The 14,555-nt window shown below is 42.0% G+C and overlaps 3 protein-coding genes and 1 non-coding gene across 4 annotated transcripts; all 4 read left to right on the plus strand.

The window, feature by feature from the left end:
* Nucleotides 1-4,403: 4,403 nt before the first annotated feature.
* On the plus strand, nucleotides 4,404-5,846 carry LOC106675514 (NAD(P)H dehydrogenase [quinone] 1). Its single transcript, XM_024803479.2, has 6 exons — nucleotides 4,404-4,543; nucleotides 4,667-4,831; nucleotides 4,911-5,041; nucleotides 5,121-5,228; nucleotides 5,304-5,405; nucleotides 5,482-5,846. Exons 1-6 carry the CDS (start codon nucleotides 4,540-4,542, stop codon nucleotides 5,779-5,781), a joined length of 810 nt encoding a protein of 269 aa, XP_024659247.2. The 5' UTR covers nucleotides 4,404-4,539; the 3' UTR covers nucleotides 5,782-5,846.
* Nucleotides 5,847-8,402: 2,556 nt separating this feature from the next.
* On the plus strand, nucleotides 8,403-9,842 carry LOC101466909 (NAD(P)H dehydrogenase [quinone] 1). The gene is made up of 6 exons (XM_076887614.1): nucleotides 8,403-8,552; nucleotides 8,681-8,845; nucleotides 8,914-9,044; nucleotides 9,125-9,232; nucleotides 9,308-9,409; nucleotides 9,486-9,842. The coding sequence occupies exons 1-6, from the start codon at nucleotides 8,549-8,551 to the stop codon at nucleotides 9,783-9,785; spliced, it is 810 nt and encodes a 269-aa protein (XP_076743729.1). The 5' UTR covers nucleotides 8,403-8,548; the 3' UTR covers nucleotides 9,786-9,842.
* Nucleotides 9,843-11,860: 2,018 nt separating this feature from the next.
* On the plus strand, nucleotides 11,861-11,954 carry trnai-uau (transfer RNA isoleucine (anticodon UAU)). The gene is made up of 2 exons: nucleotides 11,861-11,898; nucleotides 11,919-11,954. It is a non-coding gene; the product is annotated as a tRNA-Ile (tRNA).
* A 562-nt stretch (nucleotides 11,955-12,516) lies between these two features.
* On the plus strand, nucleotides 12,517-14,026 carry LOC143412438 (ribosyldihydronicotinamide dehydrogenase [quinone]-like). The gene is given in 7 exon segments (XM_076887615.1): nucleotides 12,517-12,625; nucleotides 12,717-12,881; nucleotides 12,961-13,043; nucleotides 13,045-13,092; nucleotides 13,172-13,279; nucleotides 13,355-13,456; nucleotides 13,533-14,026. Coding segments are annotated over 7 exon segments (555 nt in total). The 5' UTR covers nucleotides 12,517-12,621; the 3' UTR covers nucleotides 13,578-14,026.
* The last annotated feature ends 529 nt before the right edge of the window (nucleotides 14,027-14,555 follow it).

Here is a 14,555-nt window from a genome sequence, read left to right on the forward strand (position 1 = left end):
ATAACACACAGTGAAATGTAGCCTGACACGCTCCTTGACATGTGCAAAAAAATTGGGGGGTGTAGAGGAAGAACATTATATATATATATATATATATATATATATATATATATATATATATATATATATATATATATATATATATGTATATATATATATATATATATATATATACATTGGGTGAATGTGCAGTAGTAGCAGCAAGCAGGTGAATTCTGATATGAATAGACATCTGACTATTTTACAGGATAGACAATATAAACATATTTAAAATTAAAGGAATTGAAATGTACATTGTGCCTTGGTTTAGTGTCTGGAAGAGTCCTGTCTCAGTCAATTATAGATGATGTGAGAGGGCGGGTGTGTGTGTTTAGGGCACGGATGGCTTGGGGATAGAAGCTCCACTTGAGTCTCTCTGTCCTTGCCCGGAAGATGCGGAACCTTCTACCAGATTGCAGAAGTTGGAACAGTTTGTTGCCAGGATGGGACGGGTCCTTCAGTATCTGCGCTGCTCTAGTCCGGCATCTCCTGGTGTAGGTGTCCTGAAGCGGGGGGAGAGCAATCCTGCAGCAGCGTTCTGCTGTACGGATCACTCTCTGGAGAGCTTTTTGGTCCTTCACACTCCCCTCTTCATGCTACACAGAGTTGTTACAGACCTCCTAGGATGAGACAATCTTTCAATCTACAAATGATTATATACTTCTAAGCATATATGAGTAAATATTTCTAAGCATAAATGACAATCAACAATACAAAACCTAACACCTAGCCTTTTTGGTCTGGACCTGAATGTGGGCAGCCCATGTCAGGTCTGAGGAGATGTGGACACCAAGATACTTGAAGGACTGCACCCTCTCCACTGGAGCTCCATTGATGATAATGGGCTTGTAGTCTCTGTGCTGACTCCTTCTGAAGTCCACCACCAGCTCCTTGGTCTTGCCGATGTTCAGGTGGAGGTGGTTGTCCTGGCACCATGATGCCAGATTGTTCACTTCATCCATGTAGGCCGCCTTTTATATCCTTATGTATAGTTTATACCAAAGGTTCTCAGACCGCAGGGCGTAAGGCAAATCATTGGTTCGTCATGTTGGGCAACAATCACCATGGGAAAATGATGTGTGTGAAACTGAGATGATTATGATTATATGAAGTATATATTCATGTTGTGTTTAAACTGGGCTGAAGGTTTAGGTTAATCTCAAGAGTTACTTCCACCAGTTTCCATACAAAATGGGAAACCTGAGAGAAATTCTTCTTCTACTTCTTATAGGGTTTATTGGCAGTTGGCTATGTTGTTCTCATTGTACATGCTTCCCTTGGGCTCTATATCTCACAAATGTAACATTTCTTTTCATTTTTATGCTGATGATATTCAAATCTATTTTTGTCTGACTGACGATACCCCATCTTCACTACGCTGCTTTCTTGATTGTATGAAGGAGATCAAAGGGTGGTTAACGAGTAACTCCCTTTTTCTAAATGAAAAGAAAACGTAAATTATTGTCTTTGATAGCCACATCCCTCGGTGACAATTAGCCAATATATTTGGGCCCTTTGCTACCTCCCTCTCTGATACAGTACGTAACTTAGGCGTTCTTTTGGACAGCTCCTTTACACTTGATAAACAAGTGTCTTCTGTAGTACAGTCTAGCTTTTACCAAATATGACAAATCTCTAAGGCTAAGCATTACATACCACGGATGGATCTTGAAAAACTTACACATGCATTTGTTACTTCAAGATTAGACTACTGCAACCCCCTTTACCTGGGCCTCCAATCTGCCCGTCTTCATAAACTACAACTTGTCCAAAATGCAGCGGCACGCCTTTTAACTGGTACTAGAAGGTTTGATTCTATTACCCCGATCCTTGCTGACCTACATTGGCTGCCCATCAAATATCGGATTGATTTTAAGTTTTTATTTCTTACATTCAAAATCGTAAATAATATTGTGCCTTGCTATTTAACTGAACCTCTCCGCCTGTATACTCCTAGGAGAGCACTTCAATCATTGAGTCAAATGCTCTTGGTGCAACCTAGGTCCCAGCTGAAAACCAGAGGTGATTGTGCCTTTGCCATTGCTGCACCTAACCTCTGGAACAATCTTCCAGCTAAACTTCACACGTCTGAATTGTTTTAATCTTTTAAAACACGATTGAAAACTTATTTATTTGATCTTGCATTTTAGATTAGTTAGTCAGTTATCAGATGTACACTTTGTACTTTTATTGCATTTGTATGTAATTTTAACCTATTGTGTTACTGGGTTTTTCCAGCTGATATTTCTGTGTTGATTTTACCTAACTTTAACACTAGGGCCCTATTTCAGGAAGCCGGTTTAGTGCAAACTCTGAGTAAGTATACCCTAAGTTAACGAAAACTCTGGGTTTTCGGTTTCACAAAGCGAGTTTAGATTAATTCTGAGTGAGTTACTATGACGACACACTCCGTGAAGCTAACCTGCCCCCTAGCAGGTTTACTTCAACTAACCCTGACCTTCTCCGCCTCTTTGTCAGAAACCTGACTGTAGGAAGTGTCAGACATGGCATGCCCCTTCCTTGAAGAGCCAGTAGATGTTGAAGCCCAAATTCTCCGCAGAGCTCTCCGCCGGGGGAGAGTGATTAGAGCGCGTTCGGACATTTTATCATTTCCTGATGATTTCCTGTGTGAACGTTACCGTTTTTCAGCACAATCTATAATTTATTTGAATAACATCCTCAGGCCTAATATTGCTCATGTGACACATCGCGGACATTCTCTCAGTTCTGTACATATTATTTGTATTGCACTTCGGTTTTTTGCAAACGGGAGCTTTCTGTATAATATTGGTGACGCTGAGCACGTTTCCAAGGCTACCGTCTGTCGGGCAGTCAGGAATGTTACAGTTGCACTGAAACGTCTCCTGTACTCGTTTGTGGTGTTCCCCGGTCATAGACCCACAAGATTTATCAAAGAGGGATGCCACAAAATTGCAGGTATCAGGATGAACGAAACTTAATTCATGATGTGGTGATATTTGAACTACTACTTAAATTTTACATTTATTTTCACGGTTCCCAGGCGTGATTGGCTGTATAGATGGCACTCACATTCCAATCATTGCTCCTTCAGTAAATGAAGGAGACTATGTGAACAGGAAGTCTTTCCACAGCATTAATGTACAGGTACATAGTTCCCTGTAGCATTTCAAACTAACAAATTATTTCATTATAGTAATGGATGCTAATTTGTGTTCTCTGCACTGTGAAGATCATATGTGATGCTGCCAACATTATCACAAATATGGAAGCCAACTGCTCAGCCTCTGTGAGTGGTGGAGGACCCCCACCTGTTTTTCGGGCCTCCGCTTTTTTTTCTGTTGGCTATAACGGGTCACATTTGAGCATACAGAGTAAGCAAATATGTACTTGTAATGTGCTCAGATAATTTCAATAAGTGCTTACAGAGGGGAAATTAATGTAGCCTCTAACTGCAATTGATTTACATCGGACAAACAGACCAAGCACTATGGCCCATGATACAATTACACCTTACCTGTTTGGACTATATTTTTATATTTCATTTTTACTTGCTGCCAGGAACGTTTGGGGCCTGTTGGGTTGCACCTGCGCTCACATCACATCACAAAATCAAATGTATAAAATAAAAAATAAAATAAAATATAATAAAATAACGTGTTAAATGGGTGGAAATCCCTAGATCAATGTTTAAATTAACACTCACGCATTGACTCTGTCGGCTATGTTTTGCCATGCATGCACCCTTTGTTTACAGCTGAGGCTGTGTTACTTTTTTTCCGCGGAATTTGCATGTTATCGGCATATGCTGCCATCAGAATTTCGGACTCAAGCGCTGTGAAATACATTGACCGCGCCTTCTTTCCCTCCGTCTCCATGGTGACTCGCTTAATCTGTGCTCCACTAATCAGGGCTTTATGTATCCTCGTGCGCGCGCTTAACTTGGGGTTAAAGCAACTCCGCGTTGACTGAACTAATTGTTATCAGCCTTTCTGAAACCGAATATTCCGAGTTGGACAGTTCGGGGTTACTCAACCCTGAGTATCGTTTTTTACTCTGAGTTTTCTAAACCCGCTTCCTGAAATAGGGCCTAGGTGTGCAATATTTCTTTCAACATAGTACTCACAGGTTGATTAGTGCTTTGTTTTGTATGGAAATATATTTCTACTCTATTATCGTACCCATATGTATTTAATTTTATTTCATATTTTACTATTGAGAAGCACTTTGGTGTACCTCTGGTTTTAAATGTGCTATATAAATAAAGTATTGATTGACATTGATTGATTGGTAAACAGCAAAATGGTGCATTACTGCCACCAACCAGTCTGAGAGATATTACCCCAGTAGCAGCTGACTGACTCTTGAGGTTTATTGCTGATTGACAGCACCTGTGTGAAGTAGTGCTTGAAGTGTGTATAAAAGCAGCAGGTGTGTTTTGCTTCAGTATGGGCACCTTTTCTGTTGTTATACCAGCTTGGCAGAAAACTCAGCATTTACTGTTGCGCAGCACTTTTGAGAATGGGTAAGACTTCTTCTTCCTAGTAATTGCTGCAACTTGTTTGGCCAAAGGAGTGAAAGGTTTCTGTGCTGACTTAAACTTTACCAAAACTTGTGTTGTTTTAAAATTTATTCTTTGGCTTTGCAGCCAAGAAAGTGCTGATTGTGTATGCCCATGAGAGCCCTGCCTCTTTCAATGCTGCTGCCAAAGATGCTGCTGTGGCAGCTCTGACTGCTCAAGGCTGCACTGTAGAGGTGTCTGACCTGTACGCCATGAAGTTCAAAGCTGCTGCTACTACTGAGGACATCACTGGTATACAAATATTCTGCAGGTATAGCAATGCTTTAGCTCTGATTGCTTTTCAGATACAAACACTGGATTTTTGTCACAGGTGGAGTGAAGGATGCTGAGAACTTCTGCTACGCAAAAGAGATCAAATTGGCATCAGAGGAGGGCAGACTTGCAGAAGACATCAAAAAAGAGCAGGAGAAGCTCAAGGAGGCAGACCTTGTCATCTTTCAGGTAGTGTCTCACTGGAAGTGTCTTTGTGGTCACCTAATAGGTGTCAACATCAAAATGACCATTAAACCTGTGTTCCCAGTTCCCCATGTACTGGTCATCTGTTCCTGCAATCATGAAGGGGTGGATGGATCGTGTGTTGGGCTTTGCCTACGCACAGGAGAAGCGGTACAGTGAGGGGATCTTCAAGGTGAGAGCTCCACCAACATGTCTGTGTTCAGGCTGTGTCCTCTCCCTCTTTGCTCACTCCTTGCTCTCTGTACAGGACAAGAAAGCCATGCTGTCCTTCACCACTGACTGTCCTGAATCTGTGTACAGTGACACTGGCATCAATGGTGACATCAATGTCACACTGTGGCCACTGCAGGTGAGGTCTCACTATAAACAGAGCCAAGCATGAAATGATCTGTCATGTGGTAACAGCTGCTCCCCCCTGTGTGCAGAACGGGATCCTGAACTACTGTGGCTTCCAGGTTTTTGCCCCTCAGATCTTCTGGGATCCTGCTACTGGTTCTCCTGAATCTCGCAGCTCCATGCTGGAGGGCTGGCGCACACGACTGCAAAACCTCTGTGGGGAAGCCAGTGTGTACTTTGCTCCCTTGGACTACTTTGACAAGGAGAAGGGTTTCCTGCTGAAGCCTGAGGTCAAAGAGAAATATGCCAGCAAAGAATCTGGCCTCACAGTGGGGATCCACATGGGCAAGCCACTGCCAGCCAACAGCCAGACCAAGGCCGGGGTCTGACAATGGAGTGGGTCCATGTAATGTCTTAAAATGTGTGCTGCAATAAAAAAGCTGCTTTATTGGAACTTCAGTTTGAGCAATGAGTTTCAAATGCACCACTTGGTTTCATACAGTTCAGCCATCTAGAAAATGGTACATATACATAACAGGATACACAAAGCTGTCTCTGTAGGCTTTCAAGACTGGTGTCATTATCCAACACTGACCAAATTGCTGCTTGGGGCTTTGTTGCCTGCTAGAAATGTGAGCTGGCAATGGTAACTTGGAACTGCACACAAACTGATGCAATGCATGGTGCATTTGGTTAGCTTCTCTACATTATCCTGCTGAGTAACAGCTTGATCCATCCAGCTCACTACACCATCTATAACGTGATGGTAGCACATTATCCTTTAATTCACATATCAATAATGTCACACGTGCAGCATATTTCCAACTCCGTAATATCAATCGCCTCCGCCCTTTCCTCACTCCTCATGCCACTGCCATTCTCGTCCATAATCTTATCTCTCGAATTGACTACTGTAACTCACTGTGGCCTTACACAAAAATCTATTAACAAGCTCCAACGTGTCCAGAACTCTGCCCGTATTATTACTAGGACTTCCTCTACCCACCACATCTCCCCAATCTTGAAGCAGCTTCACTGGCTCCCGGTTAAATTTTGCATCCATTTTAAAATAATCCTCTATACATTTAAGGCTATTCATTCTCTCTCTCCACCACACCTCTCCGATTTAGTACAGATGAACTTCCCATCCCGGTGCCTCAGATCTTCATCTTCTCCTTCTCTCTCTGTTCTTTCCGCTTGTCTGATTACAATGGGGGGCAGGGCTTTTAGTTGCTCTGCCCCTCGACTTTGGAATTCCTTACCCCCTGACCTCAGAAATATTAGTTCATTCCCTCTTTTTAAGTCCACCCTCAAAACTCATCTGTTTAAAATTGCTTATGTTTAAACCTCGGTATGCTCTAACTTTTATCTGTTATTCTTATTATTGTGTATATTTCCAGTTTCTGTGTTTTTATCTGTTGTACAGTGTCCTTGGGTGCTTTGAAAGGTGCTATTTTTAAATAAAATGTATTATTATTATTATTATTATGGTTTACTTGGGAACACTTGACTGCTGCTTTCCTGTACTGTCTCTCTATTCCGGCAGCACCACTGCTGGAATTGTGGAGGGAAATGAATTAAATCAGTATCTTTGGCTAATTCTTGGTAAATAGGTAATCATATGCTTTTCCACTACCAAGAAATAGAGAAGCATTGACCATTCATTGTTATGACTACCAAGGTTCTGCTTGACTTGCATCAATACTGTAATTAAATCTGTCAAAGGTTAGTGTTGAAAACAAGTATTGATATGATGGTCGTTTCTTGCCGTGGTAGCGAGCTAATCAACATTTGTGTCGTTCACTTAGCTACTGTTTAAAAAGTTAGAGCCAAGGAAGTGAGAATAGCACAGTACAGTTAGGTCCATTAGTATAGTTAATTGCTGCTAACACGTTATTAGGAAAACAGTATAACAGAGAAGCACATTTCATTTACATGAAAAGAAGTACACACAGACTTCAGTTTTCTTTAATCTATTTTAGTTTTGTAAAATAAGAGTTCAGGATACAGTGGTAAAATACAGGGATACAAAGCCTTTATTGCCACATGGTTAAATTCTTTATCCATTAGTTCCATATCTATTAGGTAAAATACACTAAAAACTACAAAAATTAAAGAATAAAAGGGAAATATGAAAAAAGGAAACAGAAATGATCTGAAACAAACGTGTACAGACTGAAAAAACATTTGTAAGATAGATGTATAGAAAAAAAGACTGATTTCCCACATATATTAATGCATGGATCTATCCATGAATCCTCTATATAGTACATAGACTACAAGCGTGAGATTTGTGGCAATATAGTATAGTGTAAAGTATTCTTTCTATGAATGACTGAGTGAGTGGTTACTGTCCCTTTTTTCCATTAGACCAGTTGAATGAAGGGAGAAAGGAATAAAGTCATTGTGCATGTGCTCCAGTGGCGCAATCGGTTAGCGCGCGGTACTTATATGACAGTATTGGGCTGAGCTATGCCGAGGTTGTGAGTTCGAGCATCAACTTTGAGCTAATACTTATCTGATGAGAACAGATAAATGCTGAGCACACTAAAAATGCCAACAGACTTTATATCATCTTTTAAAATGAACAACATTCAAAATAAAGATTAAGAAACTCTCTGTATGTTTGTTCTGTTATTTTTGTTTCCGTTTATTTTCAATGCGAGCTATTAACCATCGAGATATAGACGTTCTTCCAAAGTTAAAGAATTTTGGCTGTGTGTGTGTGTGTGTGCCTTTTATGTTCTTATGTATAGTTTATACCAAAGGCTCTCAAACCGCAGGGCGTAAGGCAAATCATTGGTTCGCCAAGTTGGGCAACAATCACCATGAGAAAATGATGTGTGTGAAACTAAGATGATTACGATTATGTGATGTAAATATTCATGTTGTGTTTAAACTGGGCTGAAGGTTTAAGTTAATCTCAGAGTTACTCCCACCAGTTGCCAGACAAAATGGGAAACCTGAGAAAAAATCCAGCAGTAGCAGCTGGCTGACTCATGAGGCTGAATGCTGATTGACAGCACCTGTGTGAAGTAGTGCTCAAAGTGTGTATAAAAGCAGCAGGTGTGTGTTGCTTCAATATGAGTGGTTTTTCTGTTACGACAGCAGCTAGTCAGAAAACTCATTGCTTACGGTTGTGTGCCAGTTTTGAGAATGGGTAAGCCTTGTTCTTCCTGGTAATTGCTGAAATCTGTTTGGCCAAAGCTGATAATCTTTGACAAGAACAGTGAAAGGTTTGTGATCTGACTGGAATTTTATCACAACTTCTTTTTTTGGGGGGTGTAGCAAAGAAAGTGCTGATTGTGTATGCCCATGAGAGCCCTGCCTCTTTCAATGCTGCTGCCAAAGATGCTGCTGTGGCATCTTTGACTGCTCAAGGCTGCACTGTAGAGGTGTCTGACCTGTACGCCATGAAGTTCAAAGCTGCTGCTACTACTGAGGACATCACTGGTATACAAATATTCTGCAGGTATAGCAATGCTTTGTGCTTCAGTTGTAAATATTAGCTTTATTTGCAGGTGGAGTGAAGGATGCTGAGAACTTCTGCTACGCAAAGGAGATCAAATTGGCATCAGAGGAGGGCAGACTTGCAGAAGACATCAAAAAAGAGCAGGAGAAGCTCAAGGAGGCAGACCTTGTCATCTTTCAGGTAGTGTCTGACTGGGAGTGTCTTTGTGGTCAGCTAACAGGTGTTGACATCAAAATGACCATTAAACCTGTGTTTCCCAGTTCCCCATGTACTGGTCATCTGTTCCTGCAATCATGAAGGGGTGGATGGATCGTGTGTTGGGCTTTGCCTACGCACAGGAGAAGCGGTACAGTGAGGGGATCTTCAAGGTGAGAGCTCCACCAACATGTCTGTGTTCAGGCTGTGTCCTCTCCCTCTCTGCTCACTCCTTACTCTCTGTACAGGACAAGAAAGCCATGCTGTCCTTCACCACTGACTGTCCTGAATCTGTGTACAGTGACACTGGCATCAATGGAGACATCAATGTCACACTGTGGCCACTGCAGGTGAGGTCTCACTATAAACAGAGCCAAGCATGAAATGATCTGTCATGTGGTAACAGCTGCTCCTCCCTGTGTGCAGAACGGGATCCTGAACTACTGTGGCTTCCAGGTTTTTGCCCCTCAGATCTTCTGGGATCCTGCTACTGGTTCTCCTGAATCTCGCAGCTCCATGCTGGAGGGCTGGTGCACACGACTGCAAAACCTCTGTGGGGAAGCCAGTGTGTACTTTGCTCCCTTGGACTACTTTGACAAGGAGAAGGGTTTCCTGCTGAAGCCTGAGGTCAAAGAGAAATATGCCAGCAAAGAATGTGGCCTCACAGTGGGGATCCACATGGGCAAGCCACTGCCAGCCAACAGCCAGACCAAGGCCAGGGTCTGATGATGGAGTGGGTCCATGTAATGTCTTGATCTTAAAATAAAGCCTGCTTTATTCAAACTTTGAGCAATGAGTTATAAATGCACCACTTGGGTTTCATACATGTTATCCCTCTAGAACAGGGGTGCTCAATCCCAGTCCTCGAGAGCTACTGTCCTGCAGCTTTTAGATGCATCCTTGTTCTGACACAGCTGAATCAAATGAATGGCTTGTTATCAGGCCTTTTCCAAACTTGATGGCATGCTGAAGAGGTAATCAAACATTTGATTCAGCTGTGTTGGAGTAGGGATGCATCTAAAAGCTGCAGGACAGTAGCTCTCGAGGACTGGGATTGAGCACCCCTGCTCTAGAACATGATGTATACTACCACAATGTAATGATTGTTCTAAGTCCGTATAGGATCCAGTCATGTATGGCTTTAAATGTGATGGGGAACTGAGTTTGGGGGGGCTGGCTATGGTTCCACATGCTCATGCAAATCCCTGTTCTAATAAGAACACACAGGTGGGGGGGGTGACCGTACACCAAGGTTGAAAGCAAGAATGACACCTGATCGCTGCTTTAGATCAGGTGACTGCAAGCCCTATTGCGCCTCAATATCTATACTACAGGCTTTGGCTGGACTTGGCATGAAAGCAGCTTTAATATCCCACTTTCAGCAGTATTTGTTCTTGCTGTCCTAGATGCACTTTACACTTTACCATTGCACTCTTGACATTTTTGTGAGGTAAAAATGTCTATTGCCACTGTGGGCTTTTCCACAATTTTGCTCCTCCCACACATGAACTGAAATCTGCTGACTGTGGTGTGAGTGCACAGGAAGAGCAAAGCATGTTTAATATTTAAAGATTGTGTTAAATCCTTTTCCTAATATTTGTACTGAAGGCTTTTAAGCATTTCTATTCACCTGCCACCGGTTGGTCAAGCAAATCCATGTGAGCGGCTATAGTTTTTTTTGTACCAAATTCAACCAAGATTTAGCCAGTCATGTGCTCCTCCACTACCAAGAACTGTAGAAGCCAATCACCTCTTGCTGCAGTGGCAGCAAGCAAACTGTACTGAAGACTAATCAACATTTATATGTAGTTCACTTAGCTGCTTTTTAAAAAGTAAGAGCCAAGGATGTCAGAATAGCTCATTTAAATGCGTGAAAGTCAATCAAATAGTACAGTTAACTGCTTCTAAAACATTACTGGGAAATAGTATAACAGAGAAGCAAATTTTATTTGAGGCAAAGCTCATTTATATGAAAAGAAGTAGACACAGACTTCAACTTTCGTTCATTTTAGTTTTGCTAAATGGAAGTTCATGGTATAGTGGTAGAATACAGGGATACAAAGACTTGGTTGCCACATGCTTGAATTCTTTATCAATTAGTTCAATATCTCTTAGTAAACTACACTAAAACCTACGAAAATTAAAGAATAAAAGTGAAATATGAAAAAAGTGAAAAAGAAATGATCTGAAACAAATGCGCACAGACTGAAAAAAAAAACATTTGTAACATAGATGTATAGAAAAAACAAACCTGATTCCCCACATATATTAATGCATGCTGTGACAACCCTTATTGTATTATAGCACCACTGCCCTACTATTATTGTAGTTGGGGGAGTCCCCTAGTGGGTGTGGGAGTATAGTGGTGGCCGTTACATGCTGATCGCATTGCTGTTCAGAGAAACCTTATCGCTGTAACTTGGCTGGCGCCGGCGACTACCGATCCCCGCACATGTATGTACGGACAGGGTAGAGCCGTGGGACCTGGCTTGTATGGTCTTATGTTGCTAACATCAAATAAAGGTCTGTTTAACTAACTGGCTCTGAGTTATCCGGCTAACCTCCACACCACATGCCCGCTGGACCTGCTAGCCGCTCCTCCCTCGCCAGACTGCTGTTACAATGCATCTATCGATTAATCTTATATATAGTACATAGACTACGAGCGTGAAATTTGTGGCAATATAGTATAGTGTAAAGCGTTTGTCCTATGAGTTACTGACTAAGCTGTTTCTGTCCTGCTGCTTTTTCCCTTAGACCAGTTGAATGAAGGGAGAAAGGAATAAAACCTTTGCGCATGTGCTCCAGTGGCGCAATCAGTTAGCGTGCGGTACTTATATGGCAGTATTAGGCTCAGCTATGCTGAGGTTGTGAGTTCAAGCCTCACCTGGAGCATAAACTTTGAGCTAATGTCAGGGATAAATGCTGAGCACACTGAAAATGCCAACAGACTTCATTGCATCTTTAAAAATGAGCAGCATTCAAAATAGAGATTAACAAACCCAGAATTATACCTCTCTGTGTTTGTTCTGCTTCTTTTTTGTCGACCAATGCAAGCTATCAACCATCGAGATATAGCTTTTCCTTCAAAGTCAGATTTCTGGCTGTATGTGTATGTGTGTGTGTGTGTGTGTGTGTGTGTGTGTGTGTGTGTATACCTTTTTTGTCCTCAGACCGCAGGGCGTAAGGCAAATCATTGGTTCGCCAAGTTGGGCAACAATCACCATGAGAAAATGATGTGTGTGAAACTAAGATGATTATGATTATGTGAGGTATATATTCATGTTGTGTTTAAACTGGGCTGAAGGTTTAAGTTAATCTCAGAGTTACTTCCACCAGTTTCCATACAAAATGGGAAACCTGAGAGAAATTCTTCTTCTACTTCTTTATACGGTTTATTGGCAGTTGGCAAACAGCAAAATAGAGCATTACCGCCACCAACTGGTCTGAGAGAAAATGCCGCAGTACCAGCTGGCTGACTCTTGAGGTTTATTGCTGATTGACAGCACCTGTGTGAAGTAGTGCTTGACGTGTGTATAAAAGCAGCAGGTGTGTTTTGAGAATGGGTAAGACGTTTTCTTCCTGGTAAAGCTTCTGGAAAGCTTTGTGTGTTGAATGGAACTTTATGTATTGTTTTTTTATTCTTTGGTTTTGCAGCCAAGAAAGTGCTGATTGTGTATGCCCATGAGAGCCCTGCCTCTTTCAATGCTGCTGCCAAAGATGCTGCTGTGGCAGCTCTGACTGCTCAAGGCTGCACTGTAGAGGTGTCTGACCTGTACGCCATGAAGTTCAAAGCTGCTGCTACTACTGAGGACATCACTGGTATACAAATATTCTGCAGGTATAGCAATGCTTTAGCTGTGATTGCTTTTCAGATACAAACACTGGATTTTTGTCACAGGTGGATTGAAGGATGCTGAGAACTTCTGCTACGCAAAGGAGATCAAATTGGCATCAGAGGAGGGCAGACTTGCAGATGACATCAAAAAAAGAGCAGGAGAAGCTCAAGGAGGCAGACCTTGTCATCTTTCAGGTAGTGTCTGACTGGAATCGTCTTTGTGGTCAGCTAACAGGTGTCCACATCAAAATGACCATTAAACCTGTGTTCCCAGTTCCCCATGTACTGGTCATCTGTTTCGGCAATCATGAAGGGGTGGATGGATCGCGTGTTGGGCTTTGCCTACGCACAGGAGAAGCGGTACAGTGAGGGGATCTTCAAGGTGAGAGCTCCACCAACATGTCTGTGTTCAGGCTGTGTCCTCTCCCTCTTTGCTCACTCCTTGCTCTCTGTACAGGACAAGAAAGCCATGTTGTCCTTCACCACTGACTGTCCTGAATCTGTGTACAGTGACACTGGCATCAATGGAGACATCAATGTCACACTGTGGCCACTGCAGGTGAGGTCTCACTATAAACAGAGCCAAGCATGAAATGATCTGTCATGTAGTAACAGCTGTTCCTCCCTGTGTGCAGAACGGGATCCTGAACTACTGTGGCTTCCAGGTTTTTGCCCCTTAGATCTTCTGGGATCCTGCTACTGGTTCTCCTGAATCTCGCAGCTCCATGCTGGAGGGCTGGCGCACACGACTGCAAAACCTCTGTGGGGAAGCCACTGTGTACTTTGCTCCCTTGGACTACTTTGACAAGGAGAAGGGTTTCCTGCTGAAGCCTGAGGTCAAAGAGAAATATGCCAGCAACGAGTCTGGCCTCACAGTGGGGATCCACATGGGCAAGCCACTGCCAGCCAACAGTCAGACCAAGGCCGGGGTCTGACAATGGAGTGGGTCCATGTAATGTCTTGATCTTAAAATGTATTCTTTGCTTGAGGCAATATGCTCAAATGTTACTAGCCATTACACGTGCAGGCTGCGGATTTATAGAATGAGACAAACAAATGCAACAAATTGACCTTAATATATTACTCTGACTATTGTTGAGTCTGCAACAAAATAAAAGACTTTTACTCATTTGTAGTGTTTCAATTTTATTTATTGCCTGAAATTTGGATTTTGATAACTAGACTTTAAACTCTATCGTACAGACAGAAGACTGCTCTCACATTAAAAGATTCAATTTCCTTGTGGATGATCTACTGCCCTTTTTGCATTTATCTTCACACTGGTTCTTTTTATAGTTTAATCTGTTTTAGTGCAGCAAGCAAAAACTTCTCTGGGCATTGACTACTTGAGCAAAGATCGCTTTCACAGTGGTGCAAGTTTTTCTTCACTCTAGTATTATCCAAACTGGAATGATTTAATTTTGTGTGTGCCTTCTTAAGCTACAATGTCAACAGTAGGAAATTCTGTACACAGTGAGCTCATTAATTTTTTTTTTTTTTTTTTTTAAATGCATCAAGTAATCGGCGTACTCCTACACAGTGCCCTGAAGAGTTTTTCCTCATTATTCATATTTCTCAAATTGCTCTTGGTTTTTCTTTTAGCCTCACATTTTGCTTTGCATTTTTATAGTGCTGCAGCTTGTTTGGTATAATTATAA

This window comes from Maylandia zebra, linkage group LG8, assembly GCF_041146795.1.
Source record: "Maylandia zebra isolate NMK-2024a linkage group LG8, Mzebra_GT3a, whole genome shotgun sequence".
Classification (NCBI taxonomy): domain Eukaryota; kingdom Metazoa; phylum Chordata; class Actinopteri; order Cichliformes; family Cichlidae; genus Maylandia; species Maylandia zebra.